The 25,094-nt window shown below is 38.2% G+C and overlaps 1 protein-coding gene across 9 annotated transcripts in view; it reads right to left on the bottom strand.

Moving 5' to 3' along the window:
- Positions 1–14,063, bottom strand: part of TFG (trafficking from ER to golgi regulator) — a 33,285-nt gene extending 19,222 nt beyond the window's left edge. For 2 of the 9 annotated variants that reach the window (XM_035015273.1, XM_035015276.1), the window contains exons 1-5: positions 13,828–14,063; positions 11,993–12,062; positions 9,796–10,022; positions 6,940–7,023; positions 210–356 (exon numbers count right to left, since the gene is read on the bottom strand). In XM_035015273.1, the coding sequence (XP_034871164.1) occupies positions 210–356; positions 6,940–7,023; positions 9,796–9,979 (415 nt within the window). In that variant the 5' untranslated portion in view covers positions 9,980–10,022; positions 11,993–12,062; positions 13,828–14,063. The other 7 variants (XM_035015267.1, XM_035015275.1, XM_035015269.1 and 4 more) reach the window with 6 other exon arrangements.
- Between the last annotated feature and the right edge of the window lie 11,031 nt (positions 14,064–25,094).

The following is a 25,094-nucleotide window of genomic DNA, read 5'->3' as shown; positions in this document are numbered from 1 at the left end:
AGGGAGGTGGGTTAAACAGGTGATGGAGATTAGGGAGTGTACTTGTCTCAGGAGCACTGGGTGATATATGGAATTGCTGAATCAGTATACTGTACACCAGACACTAATACAATACTGTAAACTATATTGGAATTAAAATAGTAACTTAATAAATTTTGTTAAAAAGACGTAAGAAAAATAAAGCAGAATAAAATGGATTCACAGTCTACCATTTTCAGGAATACTGGTGGAAGGTCCTGGTTCTCCAGGTGGTTCCAAACTATCCAACAAGCGATTCACTTTATTTCGCAGTTCTATTAGCTCGCGACGGAGATATTTCACTTGACTCGATTCAAGGGGTCTTGGTTGGCCATTAACTGGAATAAAAGCATTAATTTGCTTAAAATTAGGCAATGTTCTTAAATAATATATCAACACAGTAACAGCAATAAGGAAAAACAAATGTAATTTCTTTAAAAAGTGAAACAAAATCAAACAAGATACATAATGATGTCATTTAAATAACTCTTTTTTTTTTTAAGATTTTATTTATTTATTCATGAGAGACAGAGAGAGAGAGGCAGAGGGAGAAGCAGGCTCCCAAGGAGCAGAGAGCCCGATGTGGGACTCGATCCCAGGACCCTGGGATCATGACCTGAGCCGAAGGCAGACGCTTAACCATCTGAGCCACCCAGGCGCCCAAATGATAACTCTTTTTAAGGAAAGATTCTTTATTACTAATAATTTATTTTTTGGAAAAAATATATATTCCTCAGTCTTGGTTGATGCACATCTATGACCCATGCTCATAATGGTTAAAAAAAAGTTTTATTAGGATAAACTACAGTAAACTAAGGTTTTAACGTATTTTTAACAGAAATTATGTACCTTCAAAAGCTCATTTTTTCACCACACTATCTTTTATGATCTTGAAGTAATATTATAAATACCTAAACACCTTATTCTATACGTATGTGTTAAAACATGCAACATGACAGGTCTGTTATCCCTCTTGCCTACTTTTGACCTAAAAAAAGAAAAAAACAGCCACCTAAAATAACTGACCTAAAAAGTAACCTATTAAAAAAAAAAAAGCAGAATTCATGAATCCAAATCACCACTGTCCTTCAAAGTAGTTACTTCCAAAAGCAGTATATTAACCACAAAAAGTCAGAGATTATTCAATAATCATTGGGGTTTTTTTAAATGAAGGTTAACATTACCTCATTTAAATATTTTGTGGAAATGACTTTCAGCTGACTTAAAAATTAAAAAAGGAAAAAAATAAAAGAAATCCTTCATCCAGCAACAAAGGCTATCACCACTAAGGTTACTTAAAAAAAAAAAAAAAAAAAGTACGGCAAGGCTCTGAGTGCAAGCTTCAAGACAGGAGTCCAAAAATTAAACTCAACTAAAAGGCTTTATGCATTGCTGGTACACATATATACAAATTCCCAAGGCAACAAATTAAAAAAGGAAATCCATTTGAAAATAAAGGCTCAGGGATTTTTTTATTAGGTAAGTTGCAAACATCAAACCATCGATATAAGTTTTGTGAAGACGACCCTATTTTATACACTCCCTATATAGTTATGAGGAAGTTCAATACAATCTCCTACCTACATCAATTAATTACTCACTTTTTAGGGTACTACTGGGTTTTCTCTAATATCTAAAAAGGAGAAAAGCAGCTCCTGACAAGCAGGAACTGGCCTAGTCCTGTAAGACAGGCCTTAGTGCTGCCGGAAGCTGGCCTGGCTGGCACTCACAAGTAAGCTGTGGTGTTCTCTTGGTCAACATGAACAACTTCAAATAACACCAACAATCAAAGAAGATCACTCTGTGTGACAGAGGAAGACAAAAACAGAGCCACTGCATAATCATGTGAGAACACAGACAAAACAAGAACAATGACCAAACCACAAAAATGACCAACATCCCTGGCTAAAATGAGTGACTACTGCTGTTTTACCAATTGAAGCTTTAGCCTCAATTAATTCCTCCACCTTCTGCATAAGACTTAGTAAGATAACTCAATCATAGGACCAACCCCACCTCCCAACAGCATCCAATCTAGGGCAAGTCCCACTTCCTTGAACTTTATCCAAAAATCATCTAACATAAACCCAAGTCTATGAAAAATCCTTTCTAATACTTTTCCTGAGATATCCCATTGTTCATGGTGTTCATTCTGCCTCACTGCAATGTATTTGTGGTATGCCCCTTTTCATCCCTCACACTGCTTATTTAGTGCCTTCTTTCTTAACTTTAACCTTTAAATAGAGGTTGCTACTTTGTATCTTCTCAAAATTGTTGATCCTATCAATTCCCTGACTTCTAGCTCACTTCTGCTCTTTTATTATTTTTTCCTTCTGAGTTATTTGTCCTTCTTGTATTGAATGCTACAAATAATCCCTTCAAGTTTACCTTTGCACACTCTAAAAATTTTGTTATATAAAAGTCATAACTAATTACTTCTAATTCCCATTATAATTCTTCTTTGACTTGTTACTTAAAAGTGTATTTTTATCTTAAGAAGTCCATAATACGTGTTATTTTTGTCCAGTGGTTTCTAATGAGGCCAGAGAATATAACTTCTAGGGTATCTCTTCTCTGATATTTACTGAAATTTGTTGGAGGGGCGCCTGGGTGGCTCAGATGGTTAGGCGTCTGCCTTCAACTCAGGTCATGACTCCAGGGTTCTGGGATCGAGCCCCGCACTGGGCTTTCTGCTCAGCAGGGAGCCTGCTTCTCCCTCTCCCTGTCTCCCCCCTGCTCATGCTCTCTCTCTCTCCGTATCCCTGTGTCTCAAATGAATAAATAAAATCTTTAAAAAAAAAAGAAATTTGTTGGAAAAACTACTCTATGGTCAACTTTTATAAATGCCCATATGTACTCAAAAAAACTATACTCCTTCCTGATTGCTAGATGCATAAGACCAAAGCCAGTATTTGATTTGTTCAAATTTTCTCTAACCCTACTAATTTGGAACCTGCTTGATCTACCAGTTTCTAAGAAGAGTATTAAAAGCACTCCCATGATTGTGAATTTATTTTTCCTTAGGGAAAAATCTAAGGCTATGTTGCGTTAGTGTTCAGATTACATATTCCCAGTGAATTATACCTTTTATCATTATGAAGTGACTATTATTAATGAATTTTTCACTTAAGAGTCCATTCTATTAGTATTACCAGCTAGCTTTGGGTTTGTCTAGTATATTTTTTAGGCCTCTAGTTTCAAACTTTGCATAATATTTTACTATGTCTCTTTTTTTTTTATTTAAATTCAATTAGCCAACATATAGTGCATCATTAGTTTCAGATATAGTGTTCAGTAATTCATCAACTGCGTATCCCACCCACTGCTCATAAAAGCACATGCCCTCTTTAATGCCCATCACCCAGTTATAATCAGCGTGTAACTAGATTTTGTTTAACTCCAGGTAGAGGCTATCTTTTAACATGTACATTTTGTCCATTTATGTGTATTGTAGTTAGTATTTTGTGCTTTCTACTTATCAAGCTTTCTCTCTGCTTCTTTTCCTCATCATCTAGTGAACCACGTAGGTACTCTGTTTCCTCCTTTTCCCTCTAGTGGTTATTTCTAGTCTTTTTCAAACCACTCTTATATTTCAGACATGTATACTTCAATTTTTTAAAATCTAAAGTTAATTAGTATGCTCTTCCCAAACAATACAAGTTTTTAAAATATTTTAATTCCTATCATCCCCTCCTGTCTTGCATATAATCAGCATTTTTGTCCCATCTTGTTTTTATATTCCTAAAGCTATTTTTTTTTTTCACGTCAGTGCTCATTTAAATGTACATGTTAACAAGTTTATTTGCTCACTATCTCTTGCATGTTTCACCATTCTTCTGGACTCAATTTCCTTCTTGTTTGAAGAACTATTTTTTTTTTTTAAAGATTTTATTTATTTATTTGAGAGAGAGAGAATGAGAGAGAACACATGAGAGGGGATAGGGTCAGAGGGCAAAGCAGACTCCCTGCCGAGCAGGAAGCCCGATGCGGGACTCGATCCAGGGACTCCAGGATCATGACCTGAGCCGAAGGCAGTCGCTTAACCAACTGAGCCACCCAGGCGCCCTGAAGAACTATTTTTAAAAAATTCTTTTAACAGGGCCCATGAGTGGTAAATTCTCAGTCTTTATTTGAAAATTTTTTTTAATTTTTATTTATTTTTATTTTTTTGAGAGCGAGCACACAAGGGGTGGGGAGCAGGGGAGAGGGAGAGAATCTTAAGCAGGCTCCATGCCCAGCACAGAGCCCAATGAGGGGCTGATCTCATGACCCTGAGATCATGACCTGACCCAAAATCAAGAGTCAGATACTTAACTGAGCCACCCAGGTGCCTGGAGAATGTTTTTATCTCCCCTTATTCCTCAAGCTTAGCAGAATTCAGAAAGGTACTTTCCCAGTTATTTTTTTTCTGAACACTCTGAAAATGTTACTTTCCTGTCTCTAGCTTCTATTATTACTATGAAGAAGTCTACCCTAATTGCTTTGTAGGTGATCATTCTTATTCTCTCAGGCTACTTTTTAAGATCTCTTTGCCTTACATATTTCCCAGTTTCGTGACAGCATGTCCAGTGGAGTTTTATTTTTACTTATCCTGCTCAGGACTCACTGTGCCTTCTGAATCTGATAGCTTATTTCTTTTATGTAATTCTGAAAATTTCTTTAGCCATTATCTCCTTCTTTAAAGTCTTAATGGAAATAGGCTGGACTTTCTCATTCTCAAATTCTATCTCATATTCTTCATCTCTGTTTTTGTGCTTGATTCTGTAATTTCTTTAGCTTACCTTCCAGTTCACTAATTCTCTCTTCAACTGTGACTAATCTGTTGTTCTACCATTCCACTTTGTATTTAATTTTAATGATATTTTTCATTTCCAAAAGTTACCTTGATTTATTTTTAAAATGTTTATTCTTTTTTCATAGTGCCTTGTTCTTACATTTCTTTTTTCTTCTTTTACATCTAATAACTTTTAGTGCATATTTTATAGATGAATACTTCCATTAACTAAAGTTCTTAGAAGTCTCCTCCTAGGGCGCCTGGGTGGCTCAGATGGTTAAGCGTCTGCCTTTGGCTTAGGTCATGATCTCAGGGTCCTGGGATTGAGTCCCGCATCGGGCTCCCTGCTCCTTGGGAGCCTGCTTTTCCCTCTGCCTCTCTGTCTCTCATGAATAAATAAATAAAATCTTTAATAAAAAAAAAAAGTCTCCTCCTACTGCTAGTTGTAGCTATTGTTTCTTGCTTACATGGACTGTTTCACATGTCTTCCTTGAACTCTAAGTTTACCAACAGGATTCTGTCTAGGAGAAGCCTGTGACCTGGATTGAGAACACACTCCTTCTAAGAGATTTCTGCCTCTGTTTCTTACCATTTTTTTTTATGGTAGTATCTGGGCTTGCAAGTTCCCTAACTATGCAGATAGTTTAAACTTAAACCCAGCCCACCTAGGGGCCACAGTTATAAATCCTTACAGAAGCTTTCACAACCCAACAGCCCCAGGGTACAAGAGTTTCCTGTATCAATTCCTTGACTTTTCCTGTATCAATGAAGAGGTATTTTTCTTTTATAATATTCTTTTTTAGAGTATAGTTCACTGAGGGTCTAGGACCCAAGGTCTCTACCATGTAAACACCAAATCATTAGTCCTTAGATTATGCAGAATAAAACCTTGACCATCACCACCAAAAGTATACCAAGTCTCAGCCCTTGGTCCTTCTAGTCCTGGTTTTTAATTTCACCTATCTTTTGGTCCCTGGACATTTCTCTTACTCTCCTGAGCAAGTTCAGGTATATATATCAAAAAACACATTTGTAATAGTTGATCTAGCTTGTCCTCAGTATTTCTGGAAGGAAGGTTTTCAGCTTATCAAACTTTCAGGGCAATAGTGGTTAAGTATCTCAGATTCAATATTGTAAAATGATACCTTTTATCTAAAAAAATTTTAAGCAGTTTTTGTTATTAGCATTTTAAAATCTGATTCACATTTATCCTTCCTAGATGGACATGAAATAAATACAAATTAAACCAACTGGCCAACATCATGTTTCATGGAACTGTAAGGTTCAGTGCCATGTAACTTTTTAAAAATGCTAAACAAAACATCCAGAAAAAAAGCCCAGATTTTATTTTTTACATAATCATACTACCACTTTAACTCTGTAATCATTTCTATTTTATCCCTTAAGAGTTACACCTCACAAATTTGTTAATGTCAATAGAAAACAAAATCTAAAGATTATAATTAATCTTACATTCATTTTTTTATCAAATCTACTTCTAATTTAATCTTTTAAGTACTCCTCAAAAAATAATGTGTACAGTCTGAGGCCTATATGTTAAGCCCTGAGAAGTAAAAACATGTTATAGAAGATGATTATATATACTAAGAATTTAATAAATAAACTTAATAAAACTAAAACTTAATAAAGGTAGTTTTAACCCTGTAATTGTTTTCAATCCTGGAAATACTTCTATAAGTGGCGTCCATCGCTACATAAGGTACTGAGCAGATGGAGAATTTAAACATGCCTACTTCCTATTAATCTTCCAAAAAAAAAAAATATATATATATATATATATATAATTAGGCCTAATAATTCAGAATTTCAGATATAGCTAAAAAAGTTATCACTTAATTCTGAGTCTTAAAAGGAGTAAAGCTGGGTGCCTGGGTGGCTCAGCCAGTTAAGCATCTGCCTTCAGCTCAGATCATGATCCTGGAGTCCAGAGATACTGCCCCACATTGGGCTCCCTGCTCATAGGGGAGTCTGCTTCTCCCTCTCCCTCTGCCCCTCCCCACCACTCGTGCTCTCTCTCTCAAATAAATAAAATCTTTAAAAAAATAAAAATAAAAGAAAAGCTAAAAAGTCTTCAACAAAAATACAACGGACAATATAATAAATTTATTAGAAGGTTTACCACTTACCAAATAATGTCAGTTTCAGTATTCTACTACACTGAATTGCAAAAGAAAGGTCAGAACTATCAAAAATTGTTATAAGATCTCCATCTGGAATTTAAAAAAAAAAGAAGTTTCAGATTTGTGTGTCAGTAGTAAACCAGGATATACATTAAATTAAAATCTAAATGTAGATCACAGAGCATAATTAGAATCTCCCATAAAAACTTTAAGCAAACATTAAAGGATCTAGGAAAGATGTATTTGTTCAAAAGAATACTATATCAATTTTGCTTATCATTTTTATATCAAGGTTATTTATCATATCCTCATAAGAAGAGCCAAAACATAACTAAGATTGCTGTATTAAGTGATCTTTTACAAGTCACCAGGATATTCATGGTAGCAATATAACAAATTACTGGTTTAGACTAAAATCTTTCCATTCCAAAAAATTTAAATATGTTTATCAAAAGTTAAAGAAGTACAGATTCTCAAGATTCAAATTTTAATCCTAAGTACAATAGAACACCAGTGATACAAAGGGAGGGGAAGCTATTATAACAGTAACTAAAAGGATTATTGACCACTTTGATACTAAGATGAAAACTATTAACTCTTAGAAAAAATATTCATATACACAAGATTCTGTAATCTCCTAGATCAAGGTTAAAGAATATTATAATCAGCTGCCTGTTTCAAAAGCTTTCAAAGGGCTAGGGGAAAAAATGTTCTCTAGAGAGAACAAGAACAGAAAAGCAGCCACATGCAAGGAGTTGATCAGGGGCCTCTGCCAGGTATCTTCACAGACACAGGTGGGTTCAGGGCGTGAGGATGACAGTTCTGTCCTGGGGAGGCTGCTCCCAGGCTGCTCTACTACACCAATTTTGACACTGATTAGACAGATTTATGTTGAACAAAGGTGGCAACAAAAGCCATAACTGAGAATTTTATCATTGTTTTTAGATCTTTATAACCAGACCCACTTCTTAGAACATATCTAATGTTCAACTTCAGGGATTCTAAACATATTTTTAATACAGTATTATATATGTAAAAGAAAACCTTCTCTAACTACCTTTTTTATTTTCTGAATTTTACAACAGAAATAGAATATATATAGCAAAAACTTTACCTATGCCAGTCCTCCACCCTAGTACCCAACAGTCTATGGAACACAAATCTGTACAATTCAAAACACTTAGAAACACCATGAAAAAGAAATTCAATGTGGTAACTGGATGTGGAGGACAAACTTTCAACAATGAGAACACCCTAAGCAAGGGGTCCATAAACTGAGACGAATGGTCAAAATCCCTGCTTACAGGACTGTGAACCAAGCATGGTTTTTACATTTTTAAAAGGTTTTAAAGAAAAAGACGAAATAGAGGCCTTCAATGACCCACAATGCTAAGATATTATCTGATCTTTTAAAGTTTGCCAACCTTTGCCCTAAACAAAAATAAGGGAGTTAAGAGAAAGCCAGATAAATAATGAGGTCAGTTTAAGTTATACCAAGTTTGAGGTAAATTAAGACACACATTTGGAAGTCAGAAGTGAAAGCCAATGTATTTTAAGTAGATGAGATTATACTAGGGAAAAGAACAGGAAGAAATTGCTCTCCTTTCCTGTCCTTTAAAACAGGTAACTCTAAAAATGAGTTTTGGGTAGTGTTAGATCATACTTTATAAAAAAGAAAGAATTACACCTGTAGCTAAATGGCCAGTTTAGCTGATCCTCAGTGGTTTATACTCTCCTTCCACAGTGTAGGTTGTTGGAAAGTGGGCCAACCAGGGACATACCCAAAGCCACTGACCTCTCAGCAGAGCCATGTGACTAGAGTCTGGCCAATGTGATGTGAGCAGAAATGATATACATTACCTCAAGGCCAAGAGACTACAATCCCCCATGTAATCCTCTATACTGTCTTCCTCCATCTGCCTGCTGGATGTTAATGCTCAAGGTGAGCTTATAAGCCATGTGTTGAACACTATAGAGCTTCTGGCAACCTGGGTCTCTAAATGATTCCTTGAGTGTTAAACCACTGAAATTTTAACATTTCTATTATCAACAGCTGGTATTTAAGCCAGCACACAGAGACACAGAGAAGCAGCTATAAGTGATAAGAAAACTAGGACGGCAGTGGCCAAGATGTTAAGGGATAAGAGTATTTTTAACAAGATAGTACTTGGCAGTGCCAAGTATTGAGATCAAGGTGAAATAGACTGAAAATAAATTCAGTGGTAAGAAAGAAACTAGTAACCACCTAAAGCACAATTTCAGTAAAGGTGTTTATAAAGAAGACAGGTTTAAAGAAAATGAAGTAAAGATAATCTACTATTAAAATTCTGCTGTGTGTTTCATGCAACATTTGTCATGTAAAATCCATTACCATAAAAATGGTTTTGTGGTAAGATGAGTCTAGGGACATTGCATACTATAAACTGACAACGTACGTCAGCATATTACATGTTCTGAAAATTCCTGCAGTAAAGAAACACATTTCTGTTTCAACCAGCTTTCCCACACTTAGTGGGCCATGAAAATCTTTTTCATTCAATACCTACTGATGAGTGAAAGTTTGGTTTTAAAAGCAAAAAGAAAACCAGAATTGCATGGGCAAAAAAAAAAAAAAAAAAGCTTGTAAAAATATATATGAAAGTTCTATCACTTAAAACACCGTTTCTAATAATAAATCACTTAGCTCTTTAACTTATAAAAGAATTATAATTAACTACATGAACATCCAATTAAGTTAAATGGGTACTCAATTACTACAGAAGGGAACAAAATTTTTATTGAGATAGTTCAAAAGAAGATAGGAAAAAAAAACCCACATATAATACCTAGACTTCTAATGACTAATTTTATAAACAATCTTACCTTCATCTTTATACTTTATTGTAACTTCATCATTACTCAGGAGTTTTCCTCTGAAAACTCGCTGCATCATTAGCACTAATTCATCATAAGTAATATCTTCATTATGAATTGGAATTCGTCGAATATCCTCCCCAAGTTGAGCTTTGATGATTAGCTTCCCACTTAGGTCCAACTGTCCATTCATGGTGGACTCCAGGATGTTGTGTACATACAACTCTACGGAAAGACTGATAAAATCGTTTTGATGATTAAACAGCTATAAACACTTATCTTAAAAGTTGAAAGGCAACACTACCATTAGAATCTAAGAAATTCTGCCCTTCAAAATAGAGTCACCGTTTGAACATTACCAGGTTAAAATGGTCCAGAGATAACTTTATAATGTGCCTAAAAAAACAAGTTTTGTTGTTTTTGTCTATTATTATTTTACCCATATACCTAACCGCTTATCTGACATTACCGTTTAGATTTCTAACTTAAGATGTCCAAAAACAAACTCCTGATCTTCCCCCCAAAATCTGTTTCTCCTGTAGTCTTCTCTATCTCGGTGACAATTTCTTCCTTCTAGCTGTTCATGATTTAAAAAAAAAAGTCCATCAAATAGCCAAAAATCTAGCTGCCACTACTTTTAAAATCTCTATATTCCAATCCCTTCAGTACCTTTACCTCTACCAACTTGATCCAAGCCACTATCATTTCTCGCCTGCATTACTGCAAAAGACTCCCAACTGGTTTGCCTGCTTTTTTACCTTTGCCTACTTTTAATCCATTCTCAACATCAGAGTTATCCTGTTAAAATAAAATCGAATTGCTTAAAATCTCCCAATAGATTCACAGCTCACTTTTAATAAAGGACAGAACTACAAGGTCAGGATCTGGCCTCTGGCCCCTAGCCAAGTATTTAACCTCATTTCCTACTTTTATCCCTGGTTACACTGCTGCACCCATACTTTAAGTTACCCTTCTCAACTCAAGGCTTTGCACTTGCTGTTCCCTTTGTTATGAGCCTTTTTCACAACTCCCATATGATTCAGATCTCTGATCAAATGTTTACTTCTCAGAGGTTTGTCCTGACCACCTAAACTAAAACGGATCCTCTTTCACTTTCTTACCCTGCTTCTATTTTCTTCAAAGCACTTATCACTACCAGACATTAAGAATTTATTAATTTTGTATTGCCTTTCCTACTAAAAAATAAAGAAGTAAATGGTTTCGTTCATTGTATTCCTGAGTCTAGAACAGTACCTAGCACATGGTAGTCATTCAATTTTGTTACATGAAGGACAAATAAATACTGGCTTCCACTCTATTAGCCTATAACTAAATGACAACCCTGAAAAGCATGTGTGAACACTAAAATAGAGTCTCAAATTTTTCTCTCTAAAGTAAAAAAGACTTCACTAATATTTTCTCTAGTTTTCCTATTTGGGGAACTTAAGGAGAAAAGGCAAATGAGTAACATCCTCCTGAGCTTTCTAATAAGACTGTGCACTACTGTCTCTTAATATTCTGTAACTTACCCCTCCCCAAACCTTAATGGGTGTGTATGATTAGATTCCATATTTATGTCCTTCTAACTTTCCTTAAATGAATGTCTCTAGTCCTCCTTGCCATATTCTGAAGAGATTACATTTATTAATGGTATTTTTCTTTCTTTTTATCTTAGAAAAGTATACTCTTTTTCCATGATGCACTGACCCACAAATCACATACTGATAGCTTGGAAATAAACTTCCCAGTTGTTGTAACAGATTTTTTAAAATTCTGCCATTTAGTGAGGATCCAAAGTCAGACTTGAAGGCCTATATCCTCAGATTTTCACTTTTTCAGCAGGATGAAATTCAAGCTCCCTTTAGCCTAATATTAAATACCCTCCACAATTTGTCCTTCCCCTTGCTTCTTTCTACTCTTCCTTTTTTTTAATACTTGTATTTCAGAGCTTATATTAATAATATATTTTAAAATGGGGCATTAAATACTGTATCTAACACTCTAAGGTCAGTTCAGAACAAAGTGGATTGTGTTCCTACATAGGGATGTTAAGCTTGTCTTAATGTAAAATAGAATAGTTTTTTATCTGCCAATGCTCACAATGGACTTCTCATGAACACTGTGATTAACTGAAACCTCCATAAAACCTCTTCACCTGTTAGCCAAACTACCCTCTTCATTCAGGAAACATTTACTTAATACCTACTATGCGCCAAGCTCTGAAGTATAATCACTTCAACAAAATGGTAAAGATTCCACCTTGTTTACCTTCCAGTCTGAAAGAAATAAAGAACTTCAGTAAATCAATGTTATTCCTCCTACCCACAGGATGTGTAAACCAGCAATAACATAGTTAAGGACCACGGCTTAGCTTCAGCAAGATGTTATTATCTACTCTTAAAAGCACCTAGAATAGTGCCTGGCATATAGTAGGTATTTAAAGACTTGTTTTTGTTCCCTGAACAAAAGATGAACGAGAAATAATAAAGTTCTGATAAGGGATTGGGAGAAGAAAGCTGTACTGTTAGGGTCAGTTCCTAAGACAGACCTTCACACTGTACCTTTTTTTATGTAGCCAAAAGTGATCCCCCACAACAAACATACTCCTAATAGAAATTTCCAACATCAGATGTAATGAATAGTACGTTCTTTTGATTGTGGGAGGATTGTTCACTGCTCAGTTCCAATGGATCTGAAAACATTAGTCTGTTTTTTACTTTGAATCTGCCACATTTGCCTGCAAATTCACTTATTCCTTGGTGTTTCCCACGCACTGTAAACTCCCTGTGGCCAGAAACCGGGGCTTCTTTCAGAAGGCTGTCCCCAGTTTGTGCAGACATCTCCTCAAGACATGCATGCAATCATCACAAAACTAAGGACACCACAAAATTTTCCTTTCCTGGAGAAATCCCATTCCCACATTTTCTTATGTAACAGAATTCAGGTCCCCTTTTTCTCTAACTCCAGTCACCAGGTAGAGACTGGTATGAACTACTAGTTGCCAGGACTGCTGGGGAGATCCTTACAGCATTTTCTTCTCCCATCTTGTCCATACCCGACTCCCTCTGAAGTCCAGAAATGACACAGCCACTAATTTACCAAACCCTCCAACAGGAACACTGTTTTAAGCACTGAAGAATAAAGTGACATGCCCAGAGGCACATAAAAAGCCTGTCTCCGGAACCAGAATCTAGGTTCAATGGCCAAACCTCCAGTTCCACTAACCCTGTGGGTAAAGTCTGGCACGCATTCAGAGGGGCCTGCTTAGGCACCTCCACAGCGTAGCAATTTTAAGAAATTCAAGCAAAATCAACCCTTGATTATTCCAAAGAATCAAAGGAGTCACAAATCCTGCCTGACCAGTAAGATGGAAGATTCCCACTACCAGCCCTGTGACCTTAGGCAAGTACCTCTCCAGGCCTCACTTTCATCACATGCAAACTAAGAGTATCTAAACTTAAAGGATGTTCGTGATGAGTAAATGATCTTATGCATCTAAAATACTTAGTACAGTTAATAGTAAAGTAAACAAAGTTCGCTATCATCATCACTATAAAACTGGGTTGGGCCTCCAGACGGCGCTTAAGCCCTGACAGAGCTAAGGAACAAGGTTCCTCTTAGGTGACCCCAATAAACTTATTTCCATAGGCGCTTTTCTTCCACCTTCTAACCTTCCAAGCCCCTCTGGGGGCTAAGTGCTCGACCACCCCAGGCCTCACAAAGCACCTCTCCTCTCCTCTCCATCTGGCAGTCCAACCCCATGGAGCCAGGCAGACTCGGGAGCGAGCACTTGCTGGGCCAAACAACCCCAAGAGACCCCCGAGGCCCGCCTCCCTGCCACCGTGGCCTGCGGGACTCCCATCCCCTCCCCTCCCCCTCCACAGCTTCCCTTCCCCCCTCGACAGCCCTCCCGGGCCCCTGTCCCTTCCCACGGCCCCCCGCCCGTATCCGCCGGTTCGAACGAGGCCCTCCCAGCGCTTCCTCGTCTGCCGGCCCGCCTTGTCGAGAGAGCGGCCGCGCCCCCGTCCCCAGCCGCCATACCGGCTTGCCGAGGCTGCCGCGGCCGCCTCCCCGCGGATCTCCGCTGACCTGACCGGTGCGAGGCCGACGCCGGCGTCGTGGGGTGGCTGCGGTCACGGCCCACTCCGGAGCCCTCCGCCGGCGCCGCCGCACCTCGCTAGCAGGCTCGCGCGGGCCCCGGCCAATCGCACCGACCCACCAAGCCTAGCGAGATCTCGGGCCCAGTACGTGGCAGGTGGGGGAAGAAGAGGGGCGGGAACAAGAGAAAAAAAAAAAATCTGTCCTTTCGCTCCGCCTCACAGCAGGAGGCCAACCCACAACGCATGCGCAGCGGCAGGGGCACGGGGCTGACGGTGCCCGGGCGTGCGTGGGCCGGAGCCTCTGCTTTCTCACTGGATGACGGAGTGTAGCAGTGTGAGCCGAACGGATGTACGCATGCGCAAGGCGTGACCAGGCACTTCCGGTTTTCCTGAAAGCTTGAGATTCCCGTCTGTCGCCCGTGGGTGGGGTGTGGTTTGCTGCTCTGGACTCGAGAGCCGGTCGAAAGTGGGCGTTTGTCCAATTTTGGGTGTTTTGCGACCATTGTAATTCTCCTAGCCGTGTCTGGAAAAAACGAATCCTTTTTTCCCGCCTTCCTCCACAAACTCATTCATTCATTCATTATTGGGCGCCTACGCTTCTTCCAAACACTGTGCTGGGAATGGGGATGAATCAGTTTGTGAGCAAGGAGTTCCTAATAGCGTTTATGAGACAGGACGAACCTGTGAGTGTGTAAAAGGAAAAGGCTACTAAGAATTCCGGAAGCCTTTTTGGGGGGTTAAGGTAGCGTTGCCCTATATACTCTTTCCTTCTCTCTTACTGGTTTTAAATAAGCGGTTTTATTTATAATAAGGTAATAGGTGCCCTGGCTCAGACTGAACTCTACATTTTGTGGAGGGAAGTGTTGAAATCTAGGGGTGAGGGAGTGCTCTTTTAAAAGTTGCAAGCAACTTTTGCCTTAAATGACGGAGACTAAGCAAAATGCAAGTCGAACTCACGTGGTCCCCAGTTCACCAGATATTCCTGAAGGACCTGGGGTAAGGTGAATTCAGGGTGAGAAGGTATGTTCTTTTAGTACTGTAAATAGTGTGATCTTTTTGCAGGTAGAAGTCTGAAAAAATCCGTTTGAGAGTGAAATATGTGACTTTAGAATGCTTTTTGCCTCTAAATTGTATTTTCCAACACTGGTGTATTGCTCTTTGATCAATTGCTTGCAGAGATTGAGGAGCAGAGGAATAAAGGAATGAAAAAAAGTTCCTGACTTTCTCCAAGATTGTTCTTCATTACTTGTTATTTAGAACTGAGTAATCCAGATTTGGGGAAATGCACAGCTGTCCAGTAACAATATTCTAATGTCATTGAGACGGTTTGAGATTGGGTAAAACCACACAATTATGAACATATTCCCTGAAGGAAGTGAATTACACCACTGTTAATTTTCCTAAAAGGAGAATAGATCCTGGGGCAGGAGATAAGGAGATAAGGAGATGAACCTTAGCCTGGAATAAGGGGAAATAATTTCCTCTCTTAGACTCCCAGGAAAGAGGCACTCACTTGAGTCCTGCCATTGAGGAGAAATACACCGATCCTTGTTGCACTGGGACCAGCTAGAAGCTAGGAAAAGAGGCACCCATAGTGTGGTCTTGTGGAGAGGCTGGTGCATTTGGACTCTGAAAGCAGCTTGAGGTTCTTTATGTTATAATTACTTGATGCTTCATCCCCAAACAATTAGAAATCTTTTTAAATGTTAAAACCTATTCCCAGCTACCACTGTGGAAATTGAGAGATGAGGTAGTGATGTTTCCACAGTAGGATCTGCACAAGGCAAGAAGTGAGAAATGAGAGAGTAAAGCATCATTTGGAAGCCAGATCAGAGACTCAGGTGACATGAGGCAAGAAGGATGTCTATGCAACATTAAGGCATTTACCCAAGATTCTCCAGAAATATACATTTTAAAATTTTTAATGATGAACTTTATGAAAGATTTTACCTCCTGCTATCCCGGATGCAGGCCTATAATGTGATTAAGCATGAAATCAAGGACACTTGAGTTTATTTATGTCATAGAGCAGGTTTAGAGAAGCACACAAAATTATCAGTTGAGTGTGTCAAATTGCCCCTTTAGGTTATAAACACCTTAAAAACCAAAACCATATCCTGTTCATTTTCTTGTTTCAGCTTAATACTAAATTGTCCACAATACTTCAGTAACCTTTCCTCTTCCTGATCCTATAGAACAATTACATTTTTAAAAATAAGAGCATAATGAACAGCTGGAACTCATTACCTAACCCAAGTATTAAAACATTACCAATAAAGGGGCGCCTGGGTGGCTCAGTCGTTAAGCATCTGCCTTCGGCTCAGGTCATGATCCCAGGGTCCTGGGATCGAGCCCCGCATCGAGCTCCCTGATCAGTGGGAAGCCTGCTTCTCCCTCTCCCTCTGCCCTGCTGCTTGTGTTCCCCCTTTCGCTCTCTCTCTGTCAAATAAATAAATATATAAAACCTTTTAAAAAAAATTACCAATAAATTATGTCTCCCTGTGTGCTTCTCCCAGAGGTGGTCCCTGCGCCTCTCTCCTGAATTTTTTTTAAACATTGCCTTGTTTGTTTTTAAGTCTTCTACATAATTTAACCATATATATATATATATATATATATATATATATATATATACATATATATATGCCTATGGGATGTGTTGTCAGTTTTATTTGTTTATAGGCATTATGTAGAGTATCATCTCTGGTTTTCTGGAACAATTTTTGCACTAAATATTATGTTACTAAGATATCCATATTGTGACATGTAGCTGGAATTCGTTTATTTCATTGCTGAATAATATTCCTTTGGGAGAGTATACCACAAATTTTTAAAATCTGTTCTATCAAAATGTATTTAGATTGTTTCCAGTTTCTGCTGTGTGCCTCCGTAAACATCCTTTAGTGTGTCTCTTGTACAAGAGTATCTCTTGTTACATGGATTATTGAATAGTAGATTATGCAAATACTTAGTTGTATAAATAATGCCAATTCTTGGTATGACTAAGACTTTTGCGGGGGGAGGGAGTGTAAATGGTATCTTTTTGTGGTCTTATTGAAGACCATAAAGATTACATTATAACCCTGACTTTTTGTACCAAACATTTGACAATTAGACTTTTGGTCCCTTTCGAAATCTCGTGTGATTGTTCTGTATCCTTGCTTATAATTCTGTCTTTGAATATATTGTTCACCACCATCCCTGCCTTCACCCAACTTGAAGGTTGTGATTATATTCTCTCTCTCCTTCCCAGCATCTGGCATTGATTGCCTGAGTGAATAAGAGGCACTCGATGAGTAACTGTTGAGTCAGTAAAACAGTTATTACTGTTACCACAGTTCCTGATGATACAGTTCTCTGTACTTCGGCTCCCAATAAATGCAGGTGATAACTGGCCAGGGAGTGATAACCTGAATTGAACTAGTTATCACGTTTACCAAGAACATGGCTTCTCCTGCTGTATGTGTAGACACTGATTTTAGTTATGCTGCCTTTCATTAGTGAAGCCAAAAAGGCTGTTATCATATAATTAGCACGTTTTAAACACTTATGGTCACATTTATTGGGATAGGCATTAAGAATATTGTTCTAGGGATTCTATAAGTATTTACACCTTTAAAATGCTATTAGAAAGCATCTTACCCCCTTTTTTTGTGGAGAGTTTAGAAAGGTTCTGAGTCAGAAAATTGAATTTCATGCTCAGATGTGCAGATGAATCTGGTCTTAAAAGAATACCAAGAATAGTCTTGAATCAGAAATGCTGGAAACGTGAAGAAAGGCGAAGCAGTGTAAGGAAATACCTTTGACCCACCTGTAGCAAGGGGAGAATTGAGGCACTAGTTCAAAGGTTACTTTCCTTGTTCATGGACTTCTGAAGAAGGGTTAGATTTGAACCGTGGTTTTGAGAGTCAACTCACTTGCATACCACCTTCTCTTTCTCCCTGAAAGTCTGTGGCTAGAACGCTTCAACAAGAAGGGAAAATCCCAAGAATGAAAAAGGTAGAGTCTCAGACTAGACGGGAAACGGGACAGAGACTATGAGCCTTGAAGCAAGTTGGATAAAGCCTGTGTTTCATCATGTTGTCTTTTAGTAGTATAAATCATTTTGAAAGTTTCAGTCATCTCTGCTACCCTCAGGGGAACAAAAGAAAGGATATAAGTTCCTCCTTGGGTGAGAATGTCAAAAGAGAAGCTATGTCCCTCCCTGAGAATCAGCTGTGTTGTAGCAGCAGTTGCTAAAGAAAGGACTCCAAACAGAAGGGGAGACTCATGACGACCAAATGGGAGCCAGTTGGTCAGGTTGGCCTCCCTTCCATTGGCCAAACATAAAGATCTGTTTGGGTACACAAAGGAAGCTACCACTCCATGCAGAGATGATGAAGGAGAAAAGAATGATATTTTTACTCTGTAACTTTGAGGGAGTCATTCTTAGCACTAGCTGAGGAAAATACTTTAGTCTGTCCTACCAGCTGCATAATCCAGTGAGACCCTAAAATGCTTGTCCTTATCATGGGGTTCTATATCCAACCCCTATTTAGAGAAATTGCTTCCTTGTAGGCAGTTCTTCCTAGGTTTTATATACCTAGAGGCTGGCACCTCCTAGGTATTCAATGTATATTATTGAATAAAAGAATACTAAGTTCCCCACCATTCTAAGGGGTAAGCTTCCAGAAACACAGAACAGCCATCACTGGTGAGTTCCTAGCTCCCTAGCAGTATAGGATTTTATCTCTGAGAAATTTGGAAGTGTTCACTTTTCTTCATTTATGTCTCCCAGAGACAGAGCTGAGTTACATCTGTGCATTCTGTCAGAGCTTTGGTTGAAAGACTAATGCCTCAAGACCTACAAGGAGATCTCACAGTTTTTCATTTGACTAAGAGTAGGGTTTTTTTTTTGTTTGTTTTTTGGGGTTTTTTTGGCTCTTTTAAGAAACCCAGATGTCAGATTCCAGAAATCATGCATTGTCAAATCATAGTCTGGGTACTGAGAGGCTCTCACATCTCTAATCTAACATTTATGCCAACGATCTTGCTTTCAGTCCCTCCATATAAATGTATAATTAAGCAGGGCATTTTTAAAAAGTCTTTTCAATGAAAAGCCACTTACTATAAAAGGTGCAAAATACAACGAGATGCCAATTTTCACATATTAGTTTGATTAAAAGAAATTTCATAACACTTTAGAGGAAAAGGTATAGCAACATAGACATTCACACTTTGTTGTGGGGGCATAAATTGATACAAACTATTTAAAGAGTGGTATGGTAACATTTATCAACATCCAAAATAGCCAACCCTATATGACCCAGCAATTCTATTTCTAGGGTGCCAGAGAAACCCTTGCACGTGAGAACACAGATATCCCCTACTGTGTTATTTTCAGGTAAAAGACTATACAGCAATAAAAAGAAACATACACATACAGTTAGATCTCAAAAACATTTTATTAAATGAAACAAGCAAGTTTCAGAAAGTTATGTTACTGTGCAGGAAAGAGTTAACATACTAACTGAAACTGCTATCCTTAGAAAGAACAGCTTGTAAGGTTGGCCTATGACTAGTGTCTAGGAACTTGGATTTCAGGAGCAGTCCCACTATTCTTTGATAAGAATGGTGCATTGAACCTAAACTGTACAACCAATGTGGCTTATGTTGAACACCTGCTCGCTTTCTGGGAGTCTGGAATTTGGGGATATGCCAGCCAGAGGGTGCCTTTGTGACCAGCTCCGAATAAACACCCTGGGCACTGAGTCTCAACATTTCACAAGTGTTGTCCCAAATCATTGTGGAGGAATTAAACACATCCCATGTGATTGCACTGGAAGAGATCTTTGGGAAGCTTATGCCTGATGTCCTCCTGACTTCAGCCCATGTGACTTTTTTCTTTGCTAATTTCACTATATAGTGTTCTGCTATAATAAATCAGAGCCATGAATACAATTCTATGCTGAATCCTATGAGTGCTCCTGGTGAATCACTGAACCTTGGGGTGGTCTTGGGGCCTACTGAATTAGTTCCCTAAACCATTTATGTAAAAAAAAGGAAAAAGCATGACACTATGAATTTCTGCGGTTATATAATTTTATGTATACATATTTCTCGAAACCTGGAAGGTACACACCAAACTTATTACAGTGGTTAAGTGTGAAGAGACAGGGAAGGAAGAGAAGAGGGGCCTGGGTTTAATAGAAATTAGTCAAAGGGCACTTTGGCTCTATCCGGCGTGCTGTACCTTATTTCCTTTTTTTGAGAAAAATATATTCATGTAATACCTAGATGGGAAAATATTTTTAAGTTAATTTAAAAATAATTTCAGCCTGCATGTAGACTCACAAAATTTAAGAGCTGGTGGGGAATTTAGAGTTCACCTAGTCTTAACCATACCTTTAAAAAGGTAGAGCCTCAGGCTTCTACCCTGAGAGGCATGTATTGCCTTGAGTCACATAGCTTGTAGTTGGGACCACAACACCCAGTCCAGAATGCTTCCCTAATCTGCACCTGCTTGGTAAGTACTGTGGCCAGAAGAGCCAGTCTTCTTTCTTTGTTATTGCAAAGTCCAGAAGTATCAACTGTTACAACATGGTTGCATAGCAGCTTCTATCAAAGTTCAGCAAATTATCAATGTTATACTTCGACGTGTAACAAGAGCTGTACTGGAAGAAGATAAGAAGTGGACTACAGTTCTCTGGGGAATGTAGTTTGTAAGCGATAATAGCATTAAATCATACCACTCTGCTTTGCTTTTATTTTTTTCTTCTTTGTTAAAATAGGGGGTTAACATATTAAGCAATGGGACTTTTCAGAAACATGATCAGTTGCTTGCAAAAAAAGATTTATATCCTATTTCTACTTTTAAAATACTTCACAAATAAGGACTTTAAAAACTAATTTCCAAGTTCATATATTGCTTTGGGGGCTATAAAATGGTACAACCACTTCAGAAAACTGTTTACTGGTTTCTTATAATGTTAAATATACACTTACTCTATGACTCAGCAATTGCACTAGTAGGTATTTCAAGAGAAAAGAAAACACAGAGACTTATATAAAAATACTTATATCAGTTTTGGGGACACCTGGGTGCTGCAGTCAGTTAAGTGACTGGCTCTTGGTCGTGATCTCAGGGTCCTGGGACTGGGCCCACGTCTGGTTCCATGCTCACCATCTTTAGTGACCCACTGGTGATACTGAAGCATATCTTTGCATATACACAGCATTGTCAAACTGCGCAGCAACACTGAACATTACACATGACTCTTTAGTGTGTGCCCGTAGCAAACTGGCATGGATGTGAACATGCTGCATTTCCAAATGCAATAGGCCTTTTGTTCATTCAAAATAGTATGCCCTCTCATTTGGTAGTATACCCAGGTGGACACTTTGAAGAAAATGCAATGCCAATTTCAAGTAGTGTCAGAATAGCTGTGTTTTGGCCAAGATAGGTTTATTGGTTTGTTTGTTAAGAAGTATGTGACTTGTGTGATCATGTTTCCCTATTTATGCTGGATGTCAGGAAGCTATGGTCTAATCTGAGACCACTCCTAGCAAAAATACAAGACCATCTGACATGTTTCTTGGGGATTACCTTCTTTGCTCCTTTGATTATTTTCCCTTCCTACTGATCTCCTTACTTAGTCAGTTTTTCAGCAGGTTTTGTATATCTTTTTCCAAATACACATTTAATAGGTTACATATATGTAAATGAAGTAATAGATGATGCATATGTAACACTACTTTGAATCTGAGTTCTGTATGTGTGTTTTAATAATTAGTTGCTAATAAAACTCCTCTCCCAAGATTTAGTGTTTTATCTTTAAGAAAAGGTGGATGGGGCGCCTGGGTGGCTCAGTTGGTTAAGCGACTGCCTTCGGCTCAGGTCATGATCCTGGAGTCCCGGGATCGAGTCCCGCATCGGGCTCCCTGCTCGGCAGGGAGTCTGCTTCTCCCTCTGACCCTCCCCCCTCTCATGCTCTCTCTCTCTATCTCATTCTCTCTCTCAAATAAATAAATAAAATCTTTAAAAAAAAAAAAGAAAAGGTGGATGGACACAGAGACAGATAATATGTTTGAGAGGAAAAAATAACGTTGTCATGGAAGGCTACCTGCCTGCTGTACAATATAATGAAGAGTTAAAGACGTCATGTATCTGTCATACATGATTCATTTGGCCTTGGTTGACATATTTATGTCCCTGTTCTTCATTTTAAAAGTTCCTACATTGTCCCTAACATATTCCTTAACACAAAATGAAAAATACTCTGCCTGTATGAGGACATATAAACTCAAAAAAATGCTAAATGCTCCATAAATCTTTTGCACATTTTGAATCAAATGCAGAGTGAGCATTTCATTATATTAAAAAGAGAACAATGATAAATTAGGGGAAAATATTTTCACCAAATGTAATCATTGAAAGGCTAATACCTATAATAAAAGGAATTCATACAAATTTATAAGAAAAAATAATAGCTCAATTGATAAATGGACAACACAAATAACTAAAAAATAAAATACCAAAGTAAACAAGTATATAAAAAATGTTTATGGTACTCCAAATGTTGGTGACATTATAAATTAGTGCAATGTTTTCTTTTCTTTTTTTTTAAGATTTTATTTATTTATTTGACAGAGAGAGACACAGTGAGAGAGGGAACACAAGCAGGGGGAGTGGGAGAGAGAGAAGCAGGCTTCCCGCAGAGCAGGGAGCTCAATGCGGGGCTCGATCCCAGGACCCTGGGATCATGACCTGAGCCGAAGGCAGACGCTTAACGACTGAGCCACCCAGGTGCCCCTAGTGCAATGTTTTCAAGGCAATATAATAATAAATACAAGGAATGTAAACAAATGTCCATAACTTTTGACACATTTATCCTAATCATTAGAGTTTACCTTAAGGAAATAATAAAAAAGAAAGGAAAAAAAAAATATATACCAGTTTATTAATCATGAGTCACTACAATATTAAAAATTTAAATAAGCTGGAAATCCAATAGAACTTAGTAACTTATGCTATATTATGCAACCAATTATTGTAAGGACAGCATTACTGGGTAATTTAAATGAAAATCAGGATAAAATTTCACTTACTGTAATTAGTTACTTAAATTCTTATGTTTCAAAAAAAGAGCATAAGAAAACATGGAAAAACAGCCATCTTTGATAGGTTAGGGAATTATGAATTTTGCTTTTTTGAAAAATATACTTTATAAATATCTTCCAAAATTGTCATTACATAGTCAGCAATGTTTTAAAAATGCGAGTAGGAAGCCATTTCCTTTCTCAGTAACTGTCCCCCCACCCCCATGCTTGCCCCAGGAATGGAACCTAATCCTGGTATCTCTATCTTGGACCTCATCCAAGGAGCCAGGTAAAAGAGGTTGCAGGGAGACGTATTAAGGGGGTTCCACAGAGCCAGAGAGCTCCAGTGACTGTCAGGTGGGTAGGATACAATTGGCACTTTTGGTCCAGGTTTCCCAAACATTTGCAAAGAATGCCAAGTTCTTTTGAATAAGGCAATGAGTTTGAGAATAATCTCCCTTGGTTGGTAACAGAAAAAAAAAAAAAAAAAGAGGAAAGGTGAACTTCAAAACGGGAAGGGTAAGAGAAAAAGCAATCCCAAACTCCAACAATTAAACAAGCAGCTCTGAACTGTCAGTTTAGACCCAGGAAAGAAAAATCTAAAGGTCAGGATAGTTTGTTCCCCCAAAGAAACTTCATGTGCTGCCACAAGCAGAAAGGCTACAGGGCACTGTTATCACACAGAATAAATTAGAAACATGGAAAACTGGCTCCATGTAGTATCATGAGAACCAATACTCCGAGTCTCCCTTTCCTGAAATTTTCTTTTTAAGTCACCGTTTGGCTCCTATCACCCCTGTACTTGCTCTTCAACTTCCAAAGCACCAAATAATTAATTACTGCTTTCCTTGCCCACCCCATTCAAACTCTGCTCAGATAAGGATCTAACTGGCTTATTCAGAGTAAGGGAAATGATTGATGAGCCCATCTTCGATGTACTGTCCAAGCTCCACTCCAAGATATCCTGTCAACGAGGCCATTCCCCATCCCTCCACTTCAGAGTGGGCATGGGACTCAGGCTGACCCAGTATTCCCTGAACACAAAGCCTGTGGGCACATGTGGGCACATGTGTGCACATGTGGGCACATGACCAAGGAAGGTGTGCCAGTTTTTTGGTTCTTTGCTCTTCCTGCCCCTGCTTTACCCTGTATCACAAGGAACTAGGCCCCACAGTTTCCAGGCTCAGCTGACCTTCACTGAAAGGAGGTTGCAGGGCAGGAGAAAGGGGATGTCAATGGCCAATATTCAGCCATGTAATCCAATTTGAGGATGGAGCCAAACACAGAAGGACAAAGACCCAGGATACAGGGAGAGATAAAGAATCCTAACACATTCTTTGAATTCCTTGCTTTTGAATTCTAGACCTAAAGTTGGCTCCATGTAATATCATGAGAACCAATTTTTATTATCATATCTTTTATGTATTATCATATATTATCATATTATCATATTAGTGTTATTATCACATATTTTATGTATTATCATATATTTTATGTCCTAAACCAGGACACTTGAGAGTAAAAGGGGCTGCTAGTAATACATAAGTCAGGATAACAGGTACAAATTAGAACTGGTTCAGGCAAACTAGAACATATAGTTACCCTACCTAAAATCAACTCAGCCTTTGAATTTTATAATTAATTGAGCCATTAAATTCTCTTTGACCCTTAACCTACTTTGAGTTGATCTCTATCACTAACTTCTTGACCACTGCATGAGGCAAAGGTTTAAATCAATAAGAATTACTTCCTAAGTGGTAGAATTTCAGGGTAAGCAGACAAGCATCGTCTGCTGTCTTATCCCCCACAATATGTATGTAAAGTTTGCACATTTTTGGTATAGCCATTCCAAGAAAATTATAGGGAATTTTGGTTGCTGTACTCCCAAGAAGACTGAAAAAGTGCAAAGAAAACTAAAATCACCAAGGGAACACATATATACTCCACTCTCAGGCTAAAGGAGGCTCTTTGGTGATCTTTCTTTTCACTTTAAAGAGTCTCAGTGTCACTTCAATAAAAGGAGAGATGTATCAAGAACCAGAAGGAAATATACAAAGGCTTCAGTAACCAGCTCATTTTTTTGTGTCTCACTGCCCATTTCTTATACAGCTAAATCCTCCAGTCACCAGA

Source organism: Mirounga leonina, unplaced genomic scaffold (assembly GCF_011800145.1).
Source record: "Mirounga leonina isolate KUSES-001 unplaced genomic scaffold, KU_Mleo_1.0 Mir_169, whole genome shotgun sequence".
Classification (NCBI taxonomy): domain Eukaryota; kingdom Metazoa; phylum Chordata; class Mammalia; order Carnivora; family Phocidae; genus Mirounga; species Mirounga leonina.
Note: the sequence above shows the minus strand (reverse complement) of the source record. Positions and strands in the feature narration are given on the sequence as shown.